At 49.4% G+C, this 13,168-nt stretch overlaps 1 protein-coding gene across 27 annotated transcripts in view; it reads right to left on the bottom strand.

The window, feature by feature from the left end:
• The window catches only part of ZMYND8 (zinc finger MYND-type containing 8), a 130,743-nt gene that overhangs the window by 3,341 nt on the left and 114,234 nt on the right, over nt 1-13,168 (bottom strand). For 16 of the 27 annotated variants that reach the window (XM_082361160.1, XM_082361157.1, XM_082361151.1 and 13 more), the window contains 6 exons: nt 11,568-11,648; nt 9,669-9,747; nt 7,392-7,631; nt 5,305-5,462; nt 4,085-4,151; nt 124-207 (listed from right to left, as the gene is read on the bottom strand). In XM_082361160.1, the coding sequence (XP_082217286.1) occupies nt 124-207; nt 4,085-4,151; nt 5,305-5,462; nt 7,392-7,631; nt 9,669-9,747; nt 11,568-11,648 (709 nt within the window). Of the gene's footprint in view, nt 1-123; nt 208-4,070; nt 4,152-5,304; nt 5,463-7,391; nt 7,632-9,668; nt 9,748-11,567; nt 11,649-13,168 lie in introns of all 27 variants that reach the window. The other 11 variants (XM_082361150.1, XM_082361159.1, XM_082361140.1 and 8 more) reach the window with 4 other exon arrangements.

Here is a 13,168-nt window from a genome sequence, read left to right as displayed (position 1 = left end):
CACTCAGGAGGACAGGAGAAGACACGCCCACAAAGAAGAACACACACAGACACACACAAAACGAGCCTTCCGCGCGCCGGGAGAAGCTCCCCGGCAGCTTTCGTGAGGCGGGGTCATACTTACACTTCTGGGCTGGGTAGCTGGGGTGCGGCTGGTGGTCTGTGCTGGTTGGGATAGAGGCAGGTTGCTTGTCACACCTGTTGCTAACTGAAGAGATAGCACAGGCAGCCTCAGAGTCTGGCAGAGGGCTCAAATCCGCACAACCCCAAGGCCTCGCTACTCTGCTCAGCAACAGGCTACTGGTCTTAGCGCTGGGTGGCTGCTTTGTTGATGTCCCCATTTTCCAACTTAATGCATTCACAGGAGACTAAAGCTTTTTAAAATGCATATTAAACCATGAACAGGATCATGGGACATAGCACGGCATTACAGGTGGGAAATATGGCGTACAATGACATAAAAGCAACTACGTAAAGCCATAAATTAGCAGAATTTTGAAAGCAAAATTCTAGGAACCACTAGCTCTGCCAAGAGCTTCATTCATCCAGGGCAAGGGGAGGCACCAGCACCACAATTTAGGTGGAAAGCTCCACCCAAGGAATCCAGATTATTCTGGGCAAGTAATCACTAATCTACTGCCAAGGCTGATTGACAGAACAGGGAAGAGAGGGCGACGGAGGTGCACGTGGTGAGAAGGATTGAGGAAGAGGCTACAGATGAGGTATCAGTGGGCCACTCCTCAGCCATGACGGAAGGACATCAACAAATAATATCTGAGATGGTAAGAGTCTAAAATGTGTGATGGGAAAAGTGTCTCAATAAAATAACTGTCATAGTGAAGAATTTGGGGGAAATCACTGAAGGTATGATAAAGGAAACATTAAAAAAAAACAAAACAGAAACTCCAGGGAAAAGTAAGGCTATATACAAAGGTGGAAATGTAATCACATACACATCTGCAACAAATGGCACGATCAGAATGATGGAAACACAGATTATCGTATGTCAGTTTTTTAGGCTCAGCCAACAGCCGAAAGTGAGAAGACCCAACTGAAGTTACAGGAGAGGATGCACATACATGTTCTCCACCTTGGTGATGGGAGAGTGAAAGTGGGAAGATGGCAAGTCTGGATATGACAGGGGTAGGAGAGGTGAGGGAGATGATGGGCGCCAAGAGGGGGGGCAAGAGATACTGTCCCCAGCTGATAGAACAAGAACTAAGGAGTAAGTGTTTTACTTGACCAAGGTAACCCATAGGCATATCAAACAGTGACATAAGTCGTTTGGGAGGAGGGGGAGTAGAGAGGTGATAAAAGACCCCAATTCTCATCTCTAAAGAATTCTCATTCTTTAAAGCCAGAAGTCAACAAGCAACGTCTAGATAAAGTCCAGAAATAGAAGTATGGGGAAACAGGTTATTTACATTATTTACAAATAAGGAGGTTAAGTGCCAGATGTACCCAAAGACAGCCATGGAGACTGGGACTAGGAACTGTTTTTCCCAGTACAGTTTTATTTTCTCTAACTATAGTCTTCCCTTGGTGTCAGGGATGGTACAGGGGATTGGTTCCAGGACCCACCACAGATACTAAATTCCATGGACACTTAAGTCTCATGGTCGGCCCTCCATATCCAAATCCACGGATTCAACGAAGCACAGATCGTGTAGAACCGTATTGACTATGGGAAAAAATCCACGTATACGTGGGCCTGCACAGTTCAAACCCGTGTTGTTCAAGGGTCAACTGGATATGCATGCATTGCTTTACAATCTTAAAATGAAGAGACAAGTGAACAGGAAAGGCCCACGCCCACCCCGAGGAAGCTCCTACCCGCTACAAAACCTTCCTCCCCTCCCGACTAGACCCTCATCTTAACCAGCCTAGTTCCAGAAGACTATAAAGAGCTCAGAAACCTCAGTGTTTGTAAACCTTTGTAAAGCCCACGTTCCTCCACAAGATTCATCTACACTGTCAGCAAGCAGTGAGCGCTAGCAGAAACCATTAGACGTAAGAGGAATCAGAAAACGAGCCAGTCTGTCTGCTCTGACGCCAACCATCACCCAGGGTGCTTTGGTGAGTAAATAGGGGAAAGTGAGAAGCCTTGAGCTTGCTGTCCTGACCTGGCCTCCAGTGACCTCCCGCTCAGTTCCCTTCGGCCCACACTCCAAGATAACACGGCAGCACTGCCTGAAAAATGCTTTTTCCTCCAGCTGCTGACAATGTGGGACCTTTCCCTCCCTCCCTGCCCCCCCTCCCCATCTCATCATTAGCCTCCTCGGGATGATCTTCTCCCCACTCCCCACCCCCGGCACCAAGTCACCAGCATCTTCCAGGCTCCTGGCCTCCTCTCTCCAACTTCCCTTTCTACCCTCTCGGACACCAGGGTGCTTCAGGCCGAGGAGGAGGGGGAGGTCAGCCAACAACGGCCCATAGGCCAAATCCAGGCCAGTGCCTGCTTTTCCAAGTACAGGTTCACGGGAGCACAGGCTCACCCATCTCTTTGTGTGTCATCTGTGGCTGCTTTCATCCAACAACGGCAGTCGAGCAGTTCTGACAGATACTGTGTGGCCCTCGAAGCTTAAAATATTTACTCTCTGGTCCTTTACAGAAAGTTTGCCAACCCCTGGGCTAGGTAACACCTCCTCCACCTCAGAACTGGGATACGATGTGTCTCCCAACCGCCTTCCTGCACGCAAGCTTCCCTGTCCCAACAGATTCCATACTCCCAGGGCATCACTAATCTTCCCAAGGCCCGTTAATCTTCCCACATGGATTGCACCACTTTGCTGCTCCAAAACCTCAACAGCACCCCGTCTGCAGCAGTATTTCCAACTTGAGCCCTTCTCACTCCACCTTTGCAATTTTGACACGTCCACTCAGTTCGTGCTTTTATTTTAAACTCATTTTCAACTTAAGTCAAACAGAAACTCTTATATCATCACCAAAAGCAGGAAAGCAATAATACCTGCCATACACAGAAGACAACTCTACAAATCAACATAATGAAAACCAAACTGCAGTAGAAAATTCTAGGTGGGTGCCATGCTGCTGAAGTTAAAAAGACAGATATCAAAAAAAAAAGAAGATATCAAAGGGATGAAGAAGATACCTTAGCACCAAACTGAACTTGTTCTCAGAGATGTAACCAGAGGACTGAAGGGGGAGTGAGAAGTGAGCTTTTTCAACAGGTGGTTCAATCGTATTTAATGCCAGTATTTAATGCCAAGTTCGTGAAGTCAGCTCGTGCCACTCCCCCTTGCACTCGGAACCTGAATCCCACTTTCCAGACCTTCGGGAAACTTTCTCCAGCCACCCTAACAAAGGACATCCCTTCTTCCTCTATGCACTAAAAGAAAATGCTTGGTTTTCAGCTGAAGAGAATGACCCGGCAGAAAGAAATATCCTAGAGCTGAAGGACCTTGAATTAAGCAGAACTGTCCTCACTGAAGACACCTTCTTTGAACCCTTCTGGAATGCCCTCAAACCGGTTTAGGAGGGTGCAGGGGAAAGACCCTTTGAACTAGAAAGAGGACAGCTCAAACTGCACAGAAGGGGAAAACCAAAAGTCAGTGTCAGATAATCCCCAAAACAGCCTACCAGGTTATCCCTCAAGTGGAAAGGGTTTTACAGAAAGATCATCTCCCTAAAAATTTTCTTTTTTCCTCTGAATGCTCAAGTACCCTTATCCACTAAATGCAGGCGTTGGGACCTCAGGGATAGTTTCACAGTTTCATTTCCTGTGGTCATTTCTCTGAGGGCAGAAGAACTGCCCAACCCAAATGCATCTTCTACGCCCCCCCAGGTCAGCAACGGAACCCTATGTCTTTGATGTGGAACCCCAAGAAATCAAACAAGTACAGGTAAATCCTGATCCGTTTGGAGACGTGCCTGAAAGCCACCTTGCCCCGCCACTCCTTCGCCCCCGCTCACCCGCCCAGGGCACCCCCAAGCATCCCTAAGGACCCACAGTTTGAAAATCACGGCCCTACACCCTTCAGCTTCTCCCTCTGGCTTCTCCTCATGGCTCCCCTCTGCCCGTGTGGACCGTGACAGCACCATTCGCCCACCAGGGGGCAACATACCAGAGCCTTGGTTGGAGCCTAAGAGAATGGAGGAGGGCGTCTCCCTGGAGCCAGAAAGGTCGAGGGTCTAGAAATACAAAAAGAGAGAGATGGAGGCAAGGCACTGGGGCCAATGCAGCCCCCCCACCCCAGGGAAGCCCAGGGATCCATGGGGGCGCTCGTCACGGCCCCTACAGCACCCTCGTGCCCTCTGCCTGGCGTGCTCAGGCGGGGGAGGCCAGGTCAGCCGGGGGGCCCTGCACCTGTGCCCTTTTCTGCTCTACCTCCCCAAAACACAGCACTGAGGGCTCCTCACTCAACTCTAGAGCCGCGGCTTCAAGAACACTGGTCCTCAGCTCCCCTCTCTGACCTACCGCCCACCCCAGATTTCTGCCACATCCCAAAAGGAAGCACAGCCGTCCCTCAGTACCCGAAGTGGGACGGTTCCAGGAGCCCCCAAGGATACCAACATCTGGGGATGCTCCAGCTCCTTCTATACAAAAAAGGCCTAGGATGGTGAATACAGTGGGCCCTCTGTATCCGAGGATTTCGAATCCATGGATTCAACCAAACATGGATGGAATTTCGGTTGGTTGCATCCAAGGATGAGAAACTCACGGATACAGAGGGCTGACTGCATATTACATCAAATTATATCAGTTCACTTTTACTTCACCTTAACCTCTTACTAGGCAATAATATCAATGAAATCAAAAGGGTTTTAACTGCTGAGATGACTTGCTTTTTTCCTAATAGACATGAAATAAATACATAATGACTACAGATATAAAAAATGATCAAGGTGCCACCTAAAGTAACGTTTGCGTGCAATTACATACACCACACGCTGGGCAAGTAGGAGGTGGAACCTGTGTGTCCAACAGAGCGGCCACCAGCCTCCTGGGACTACCTGTATTTAAATTAATTATAATTCAGTAAAATTTAAAATCCAGATCCTCAGTCACACTAGCCACGGTTCAAGTGCTCAACAGCTACATGCGGCTAGTGGCTCCCACACTGGGCAGAGCAGATACTAAACATTCCCATCGTCTCAGAAGGTTTGGGGACAACGCTGCCCTAAACATGCACCTTGTGAAAAGGAGCCCTGCTAAGACTGTCACCCCCACCTGCAGCCTGAAGACAGACAAACCTCCCTACAGCACAGGAGCTGCCGGGGTGGCAGGCACAGGAGTGGGTCTGAGACTCTGCGTGGCCCGAAGGCATGTGGGATGGAGACTCACCGAGCCACCGTCCTTGCTTTTCTCGGCTGGCGTCTCCTTCTCTTTCGAGGTGCTGGTTTCCGGGGGGGCTGCCTGCGTGTTGGAGGAGGCCCCCTGGGATGACTTGTTTAGTGTTTCCGTGTTCACCTCGGCGTCTGCTTCCTGCTGAGGCGCGGTAGCTGAGGGCGAAAGGGGACAGAAGCCAAGTATAAGCCGAGCGTGGTGGCTCCCGGGCCCACGGGGAACCCCGTTCTGCACAAACCACCACCTGTAAGAGACGCAGCTGCCACCCAGGCCCACTCAGGGCACAAGCACAGGCCCAGGGTGGCTGGACCAAAGCTTTCCAGGCGCAGGAATTCCAGACTGGGCATGAAAATATGTTCATTTCGAAGAGTCTGTGATTCAAGTTTTATTAAATCGTTCTGGAGAGAAAAGAATGTTCCTGAAACAAACACCCTGTAAACTGCTGTTCCAATTACTCATTTCATCGTTTCTAATTTTAGACCAGTTTTCACCTCATGTTTTACCCTATTAACAGCAGAGTTAAGCGCTTCTGACAGACCACCCAGGCCACAAATCCTGAAATATTTACTCTCTGGACCTTCATAAAAAAAAGCTTACCAACCCCTGCCCCAGAGCTTCTCAAATTTGGGTCATTCGTGTATCACCTTTGAAAAACTTGCCAATCCGTAGATATACTCCCTTATCATATTATTTATGTTACTTGTATTTAACTTATTTTATTTATTTTTGGGTGCGTTGGGTCTTTGCTGCTGCACGCAGGCTTTTCTCTAGTTGCGGCGAGCGGGGGCTACTCCTCGTTGCAGTGCGCGGGCTTCTTGTCGCAGTGGCCTCTCTCGTTGCGGAGCACGGGCTCCAGGCACGCGGGTCCCAGCAGCTGTGGTTCGCGGGCTCTAGAGCGCAGGCTCAGTAGTTGTGGCACACGGGCCCAGCTGCTCCGTGGCATGTGGGATCTTCCTGAACCAGGTCTCAAACCCGTGTCCCCTGCATGGGCAGGCGGATTCTTAACCACTGTGCCACCAGGGAAGCCCTGTTATTTGTATTTAAATAAATTATTTGAAATGGAGACTTTTATTTCTAAGCATAGAAATCTAATATTAGCCATAAATAAATGCTAACTGTAAAATAATCACTAATAAATATTATTAATAAATTCTAACTAGACACTGTTTCCTGCTGGAGTCTCCTAGCCTGGGATCTGCTTGCTCTGTATTAGAAAGAGATTTCAGGGGACTTCTCTGGTGGCACAGTGGTTAAGAATCCGCCTGCCCATGCAGGGGACACGGGTTCGAGCCCTGGTCCGGGAAGAGCCCACATGCCACGGGGCAACTAAACCCGTGTGCCACAGCTACTGAGCCTGTGCTCTAGAGCCTGCGAGCCACAACTACTGAAGCCCACGCGCCCAGAGCCCGTGCTCTGCAACAAGAGGAGCCACCGCAATGAGAAGCCCTCGCACTGCAATGAAGAGTAGCCCCTACTCCCCGCAACTAGAGAAAGCCCGCGCGCAGCAATGAAGACCCAACGCAGCTAAAAATAAAATAAATAAATAAATAAATTTATAGAAAGAGATTTCAAAGACCGATCAGTTCCAAACCAACACTTTTTCCTTCACGTGAGCACTGGGATCGCTTATTTAACGCCATGAGTCCAGGATGGGCTCCACTGTGGGGGGCCGTCCTGTGCATTTGGCAGGGTGTTTATTTAGCAGCATCCCTGGCCCCTGCCCTCTCGATGCCAGCAGCACCTCCCTCAGTTATGACAACCACAAACGTCTGCAGTCATTGCCAGGGTCTTTGGAGAGGGGACAGAGACAAAAACTGCCCCCGGTGGAGAACCAACCACGGCAACTCACATGAAACTAAAGTGATCACCACAAGCCCCGCGCTGTGGCGAACAACACTGTGGCCAAGGAAAGCAGAGGTTCGAAACACCTGTGTCTGGAGTCTCGGCTCCACGTCTGTGTGCTGCTCTCTCGTGTGCAAGAGTCACACAGGTGGTGAGCGAGCATGGCGAGGGCCCTGTGGTCCAGGGGGAGCCAAGAGCCCACCCTCCGCAGCCTGGGCCAGGCGGTGCCCCCGGGGCCCTACCTGACTGGGTGCAGGACTTCATGTGCTCAGGCCAGTGGGCCTGCTGGCAGGGGTAGTCACAGTAGCTGGTGTTCCAGCAGCAATAGAAGATGGCCTCCTTCTTGCAGTTGGCGCACCACTGCTTCTTCTTGGTCTCGTCCACCGCCTGCTGCTTCTCCAGCTCCAGCTGCTTCTTCACCTCGGCGATGAGCCGGTCCCGCTCCTGCTCCAGGCTCTGCCGCATCTCAGCCATGGTCAGCTCTGCCAGGGGAGGGGAGGGGAGGAGGAGGAGGAGGGGGAGGGGAGGGGAGGAGGGGAGGAGGGGAGGGGGAGGGGGTAGGGGAGGGGGAGGGGGAGGGGGAGGGGGAGGGGGGAGGGGAGGGGGGGAGGGGAGGAGGGGGGAGGGGAGGGGAGGGGAGGAGGGGGGAGGGGAGGGGGGAGGGGAGGGGAGGGGAGGAGGGGGGAGGGGAGGGGGGAGGGGAGGGGGGAGGGGAGGGGGGAGGGGAGAGGAGCGGATGCCAGCTTCATCACCATCGTCCCCAGCCCAGGACGTGGGGTCATTCACACCAGGTCAGAACATGGATTTCAACGGACTCGGGTGTGGATCCTGGCTTGGAGATGCCCTGGCTGTGTGATACCCCCTGGGTGAGTCACCCAGCCTCCCCGAGCCCCAGTGTCTACATCTGTAAGATGAGCATCCCTCACGCTGACCAACAGAGCTGCTTGTGATAATGAACGTCAGGTGCCAAGGATGCAGATAAGGGGGCCCCATGGGGATTCTGCAGGAAGACCTCAAATAAACCCTTGAAACGATTTCCACTAAACTCACTTTGAATTTTATCATTAGTATAAGCCTTTTTTTCTATCAAATACTTACATAGCACCTACTATCTGTAGGCACTGTTGTAAGCACTTTATAAACATGAACTCCTTTAATCCTTTTATACTACTAATCCTATGAGGTAAGCATTACTATAATACCCCTTTCACAGATGAGGAAACTGAGGCACAGAGCTGATAAGAGCAGAGCTGGGGCTACAACTTGGACATGCTGTCTTCTTGGTGTGTGGCTCTAATCTACCAGACAGGGCATCGTGACTGATCATTAGACTAATGAAACAACGATCAAACTGCCCACGCTACTGAGATTTCTCTCAATTTTACATCAGACAACAAGTGCAACACCTGGGAGCAACCTGCACACCGGAATAAAAGAAAAATAAATGGTTCCTCGATTCCTTAAAATCCTCTTCCTGAAATTTAAAAAAAAAAAAAAAAAAAAAAAACACCCTCCAAAAAAACACCAATAAAGAAAATTAACCCCTGGTAAAGATAAAAAGCACTTGTATCCAGACACATTTCCAACACTCCCAACTGCCTTCAACATGTATTTTTTTCAAATGTGTGGCCAATATTTTTAAATGAAACGATTCTGCATAAAAATAGATTCTTTGACTTTACAAGAAAAACAGGAAGAAGTGACAACATTCCAATAAACTTCCCTCCTGGCAACAAGGGAAGGAGCAGGGCGGGGGCGGAGCTTTCCTGGTCAGCTTCCGAAGGACTGGAGTTTGCGTGATTTAAACAAGTATCACCTGCAACCAGGTGGGCACCCCTGGGTCTGCCTCCCTAACAGAACCTCCCAGTTGCCAGCGTTCTGACTCTGAGGCTGATACTACTCAAGGATCTGAAAGAAACTGCTCTGCCTTTGTGGGGAGACCCTTTTACAATATCCCCACAGAGCAGTAAGCAAAACATCAATCTATCTACAATCCATGGACCAACGCCCTCTCCATGACGTGGGGCACACAGGAAGTATCCAAGACCTTAAGATGCCTGACATTCAGTGGTTACGAGGAGGAAAGTCTGGAGCCACAGCGCCCAGACGTGAACTACAGCTGTGTGACTTTGCACGTGCCTGTGCCTCAGTTTCTGCTGGAAATAACAGACCCCTTTTCATCAGAAGGGTCTCTGTGAGAATTAGCTAATTCATGAAAACTTCAGCCGGTTGCTGGAACAAGGTCAGAGCTCATAAGCAGGAGCTGTTACCAAGGCTGTTGTGACGACTTTGTTGCTGACGTTGGTATTCTGAAAAGACGAAAGGAGGGTTCCCTCCAGCTCCAGCCTTCATATCTGGTTTCTCCAGGTCAGACTCTCCAGGATGCTGTGGTCTCCCCACCAGTGGTGCATCCCCCTGCCCTACTTTTGATTCAATTCACATCTGGGCCGAACGCCAGAGGTGCCAAGAAGCTCACATCCAGAACCTTCCTCAGTGCAGACCAAGTCAGCAGGACTTACCCAAGTTGTGTTTCATTTCCGAGAGCTCCTGCTGGTGCAGCCACTGGAGCTTCTCTATCTCAATCCTCAGCCTGCGAATCTGTAAGGCGAGAGAAAGACTTTTTACAAAGTGCATCCGGGTGCCTTTTACCAACAGGGCTCGGAAGCTCCAGCTCTCACTACAGGGTTAACGTCATGTGCTGAGGCAAAGAGCGGGCAGCCTGTGCTGGCCTCCCCACAGCTGCAGTCAGAGAGGTGGGCGCCAGTGGGTTAACCCAAATCCGGGAGAACTTCTGCTTCAAAAAGCCAAATGTGAGTCGGCTGTCTGTTCCAAGAAATGCTCTAGGAAAAGCCACTTAAAGTAAGAAAAGAAGACCAGGTTTTCATAATCAATAGTACGTCAAAGGTTTGATGAGAATTTTGGTCTAAAAAATGAAACAAAAACAAATAAAAACAAGCTTTATTGTATCTCTTACCTAAGATTTTGGGCAGGGGGGGTGCATGATCATTCTCTTCAAAGTCCAAAGCTTAACATTCCTGGAAACCATAGGGTATTTTGGGGGGTAGGAGTAAATTTGGGGCCCAATTCATTTGGAGGGAGGAAGATGTAAACCCAATGTGAACTGATACAAGGCTGTTGGCAGTGCTGAATAATCACGATGGTTCTCAGCTGGGGTGATTTTTGCCCCCCTCCCTCCCTCCATGACACTGCAGTGCCTGGGGACGTTATAGGTTGTTTCTGGCATCCCAGGGGTAGAGGCCAGGGATGCTGCTAAACGTCCCAGATGGACAGAACGGCCCTCACCACAGCGAATCATCTGGCACAAACGTCAGTAGCGCCAAGTTGAGAAATCCTGATTTACCAGACACAGTGGGAACAACTGTACTGTTTCCCTGCAGAAAACATTGTATCTAATTGTGGGAGGGGGCTGCATATTACCTCATGAAAATCTGGAAAATTCTGGCACATATCTGGACCCAGGGTTTCAGGTGAGACATTAGGGACCCATACTTTCAACTCCACGCCAGTTAAAATGAACAAAAAGGAATGAAGTACGGTAGCAGGTGGGGGTGAGGATGGGGAGGTTTTTCTAAGACAACATTTCCCCTTCTTGTTTGACGTCCCAGCACAATCATAAAGAGGGTCACATCAGCAAAAATACCCAAGGAGATTCACCATTTCTCTTGGGACCTCCCTTAAACCTTTACATTCACGCGGTTCTCTGTTGAAGGCCTATAGGGACACCTTCCTGGAGATTTTTTCCTCTTTGTCTGGGTGCCAGCCTCACCCTGCCAGGTCCTCACAGGTCAATGGCTCTGCATGTGACTCCCCCCAGTTTTCCATCATGACTTTCAATGACCTCTAGAAGTCCTGCCATTGTCACTTCCCGCGGTGACCTGTTTGCATCTGGCTTGCAGGGAATTAGCCTAGGAGGGAAATTCAGGGAGGCTTTTTTTTTTTTTAAATAAATGGTCACTTCCTAAGTGGACATTTCAACGTTTTAAGCACGCTCTTCTCTAAGCAATCACCTAAATTAAGGAGGCTGGGGATACACATTCGTGGACAACAAGGATCACTTGTATAAAAAAGTCCAAACTTTGGGAGAAGATGAAGGAGCCAATTTTACGTGGGGTCAAAAGCACTATTGTCCAGTCTCACCAGTGGGAGAACAACTCAAGCTCTGGTTTTGGCTGTTTGAGTAGAAGTGAAGTGATGGCACAGAGCAGGGTGTGTCTCCAGAGCACCAGCTTCCTAGCAAAGTGAAGAAATACCCTCACCACCAACCCCCATCAGCAGAGCGAGCCTGGTGACCAGAGACAGGACCCGAGAGGGATTTCCAGAGAAGCTTCTTCACGGTGCCCCTACAGCAGCCCATAAGACACTCTTAGCAAATTGGGAATGAATGTGTCATCTCTGACCTCGGCTATTGTGCTTCCAGTAGTGTTTTTAGAAAGGTCGTTATATATTTCCGTCATTGTGCCTTTTATTGCATCCATCATCTGAAAGATACAAACAGAAATGATTCAGGTGATCGCTTCCCTGAGGCTTTTTCTAGATGACATACATCTAAAATCTATCTGCATAAAGCAGCGGTTTCTCCGCTGGGGGTGATTTTGTCCATCCTGGGACACTTAGCATTTTTGGTTGTCATGGCTGGGGTGGGGGAGGGGGAGAGGGGTGCTGATGGCATCGAGGAGGTGGAAGCTAGGGATGCTCAAAATGCCCTACCGCGCTCAGAACAGCCCCTGCAACAAAGTTATCCAGCCCCAAATGTCCCAAGTGCCAAGGCTGAGAGCCTGGTATGAACCAGACAGGGTAGGAATCACCCACAAGTTCCCTGTCCCATATCATGGGAGTAGTTCATAGCCATAAAGCTAATTTATAGCCACAGGTTAAAGTGGGGAGACTGAATTTGGCCCCAAGATGGTTTGGCCAGCATAGTGGGCTTGAGAGAGAGATTGTTTTGTTGCTGTTGGTTTTTTAAAATTGTTTCTCCTTTAAAAAACTATCATTTTATTGAGATATTCATATACCATACAATTCACCCATTTACTATGTACAATTTAATGGCTTTTAGTCCATTCAGTGTTGTACATCCATGACCACAATCAATTTCAGAACCTCTTCATTACCCCAAAAAGAAACTCTGCTCCCCCTGAGCCTTCCCCCCACCAATAACCTCATCACCCCCCCAGCCTCTGATAACCACAAATCTGCTTTCTTTTCTCTAGATCCAATCTAGATTATTTCATATACGTGGACTCACACAATATTTGATCCTTTGTGACTGCCTTCGACTTAGCAGAAAGTTTTCAAGATTTCTCTGTGCCGTATTCCTTTTTAGGGATGAATAATATGGTCCATTGTGTAGATCTAGCTGGTTTGCTATTTTAATGCTTTCGGTCGGGGCATCCACTGCCTTTCCAGTTTGTTTCCCATCTTCCTTTTCTTTAACTATTTGACCCCTGAAGGCATCAGCAAGTCTGTGGCAGCAGCTCACGTCCACGCAGCAGGCACCCAGGTGACTGCTGACGGAATGTGTTTGCAGGGTGGGTTTCTCTTCTATCTCCCACTTGTCCACTGACCTCCCACATCACAGGAGGAAGAGGAGGGGACAGGAGACGAAACGAGGACTCAGATCTGGCCTGGCCGCTGCCGAGGACCCCCTGTGCTTTACAGTTTCTTCCAATTCAGTAAAAAGGCAGGACAAACAGCACCTTCACATCTGATGCCCAAGATCTGTTCCCACCATTACATCTTGCCATCCACAACTCTGAGCCTCGGTTTCCTCATGTATAAAACAAGGATAATAACAGTGCCCCCCTTGCAGGGTATGCACAAGGATTAAATGAGAAAACCACAAGAAGACTGTGGTTCAGTACCTGCCGAGGAGTGGGCAGGTGCTGAACCACAATTCAGTGTGGTTCCTAAAGAAATACCTGTTTGTCTCATTTTCACAGAAAAATTAATTCACTTGAACAAGTAATTGCAAAACTGCTCCCAACCCCCACAAGAGTAA

This window comes from Balaenoptera borealis (genome assembly GCF_965194805.1).
Source record: "Balaenoptera borealis genome assembly, chromosome: 16".
NCBI lineage: Eukaryota > Metazoa > Chordata > Mammalia > Artiodactyla > Balaenopteridae > Balaenoptera > Balaenoptera borealis.
Note: the sequence above shows the minus strand (reverse complement) of the source record. Positions and strands in the feature narration are given on the sequence as shown.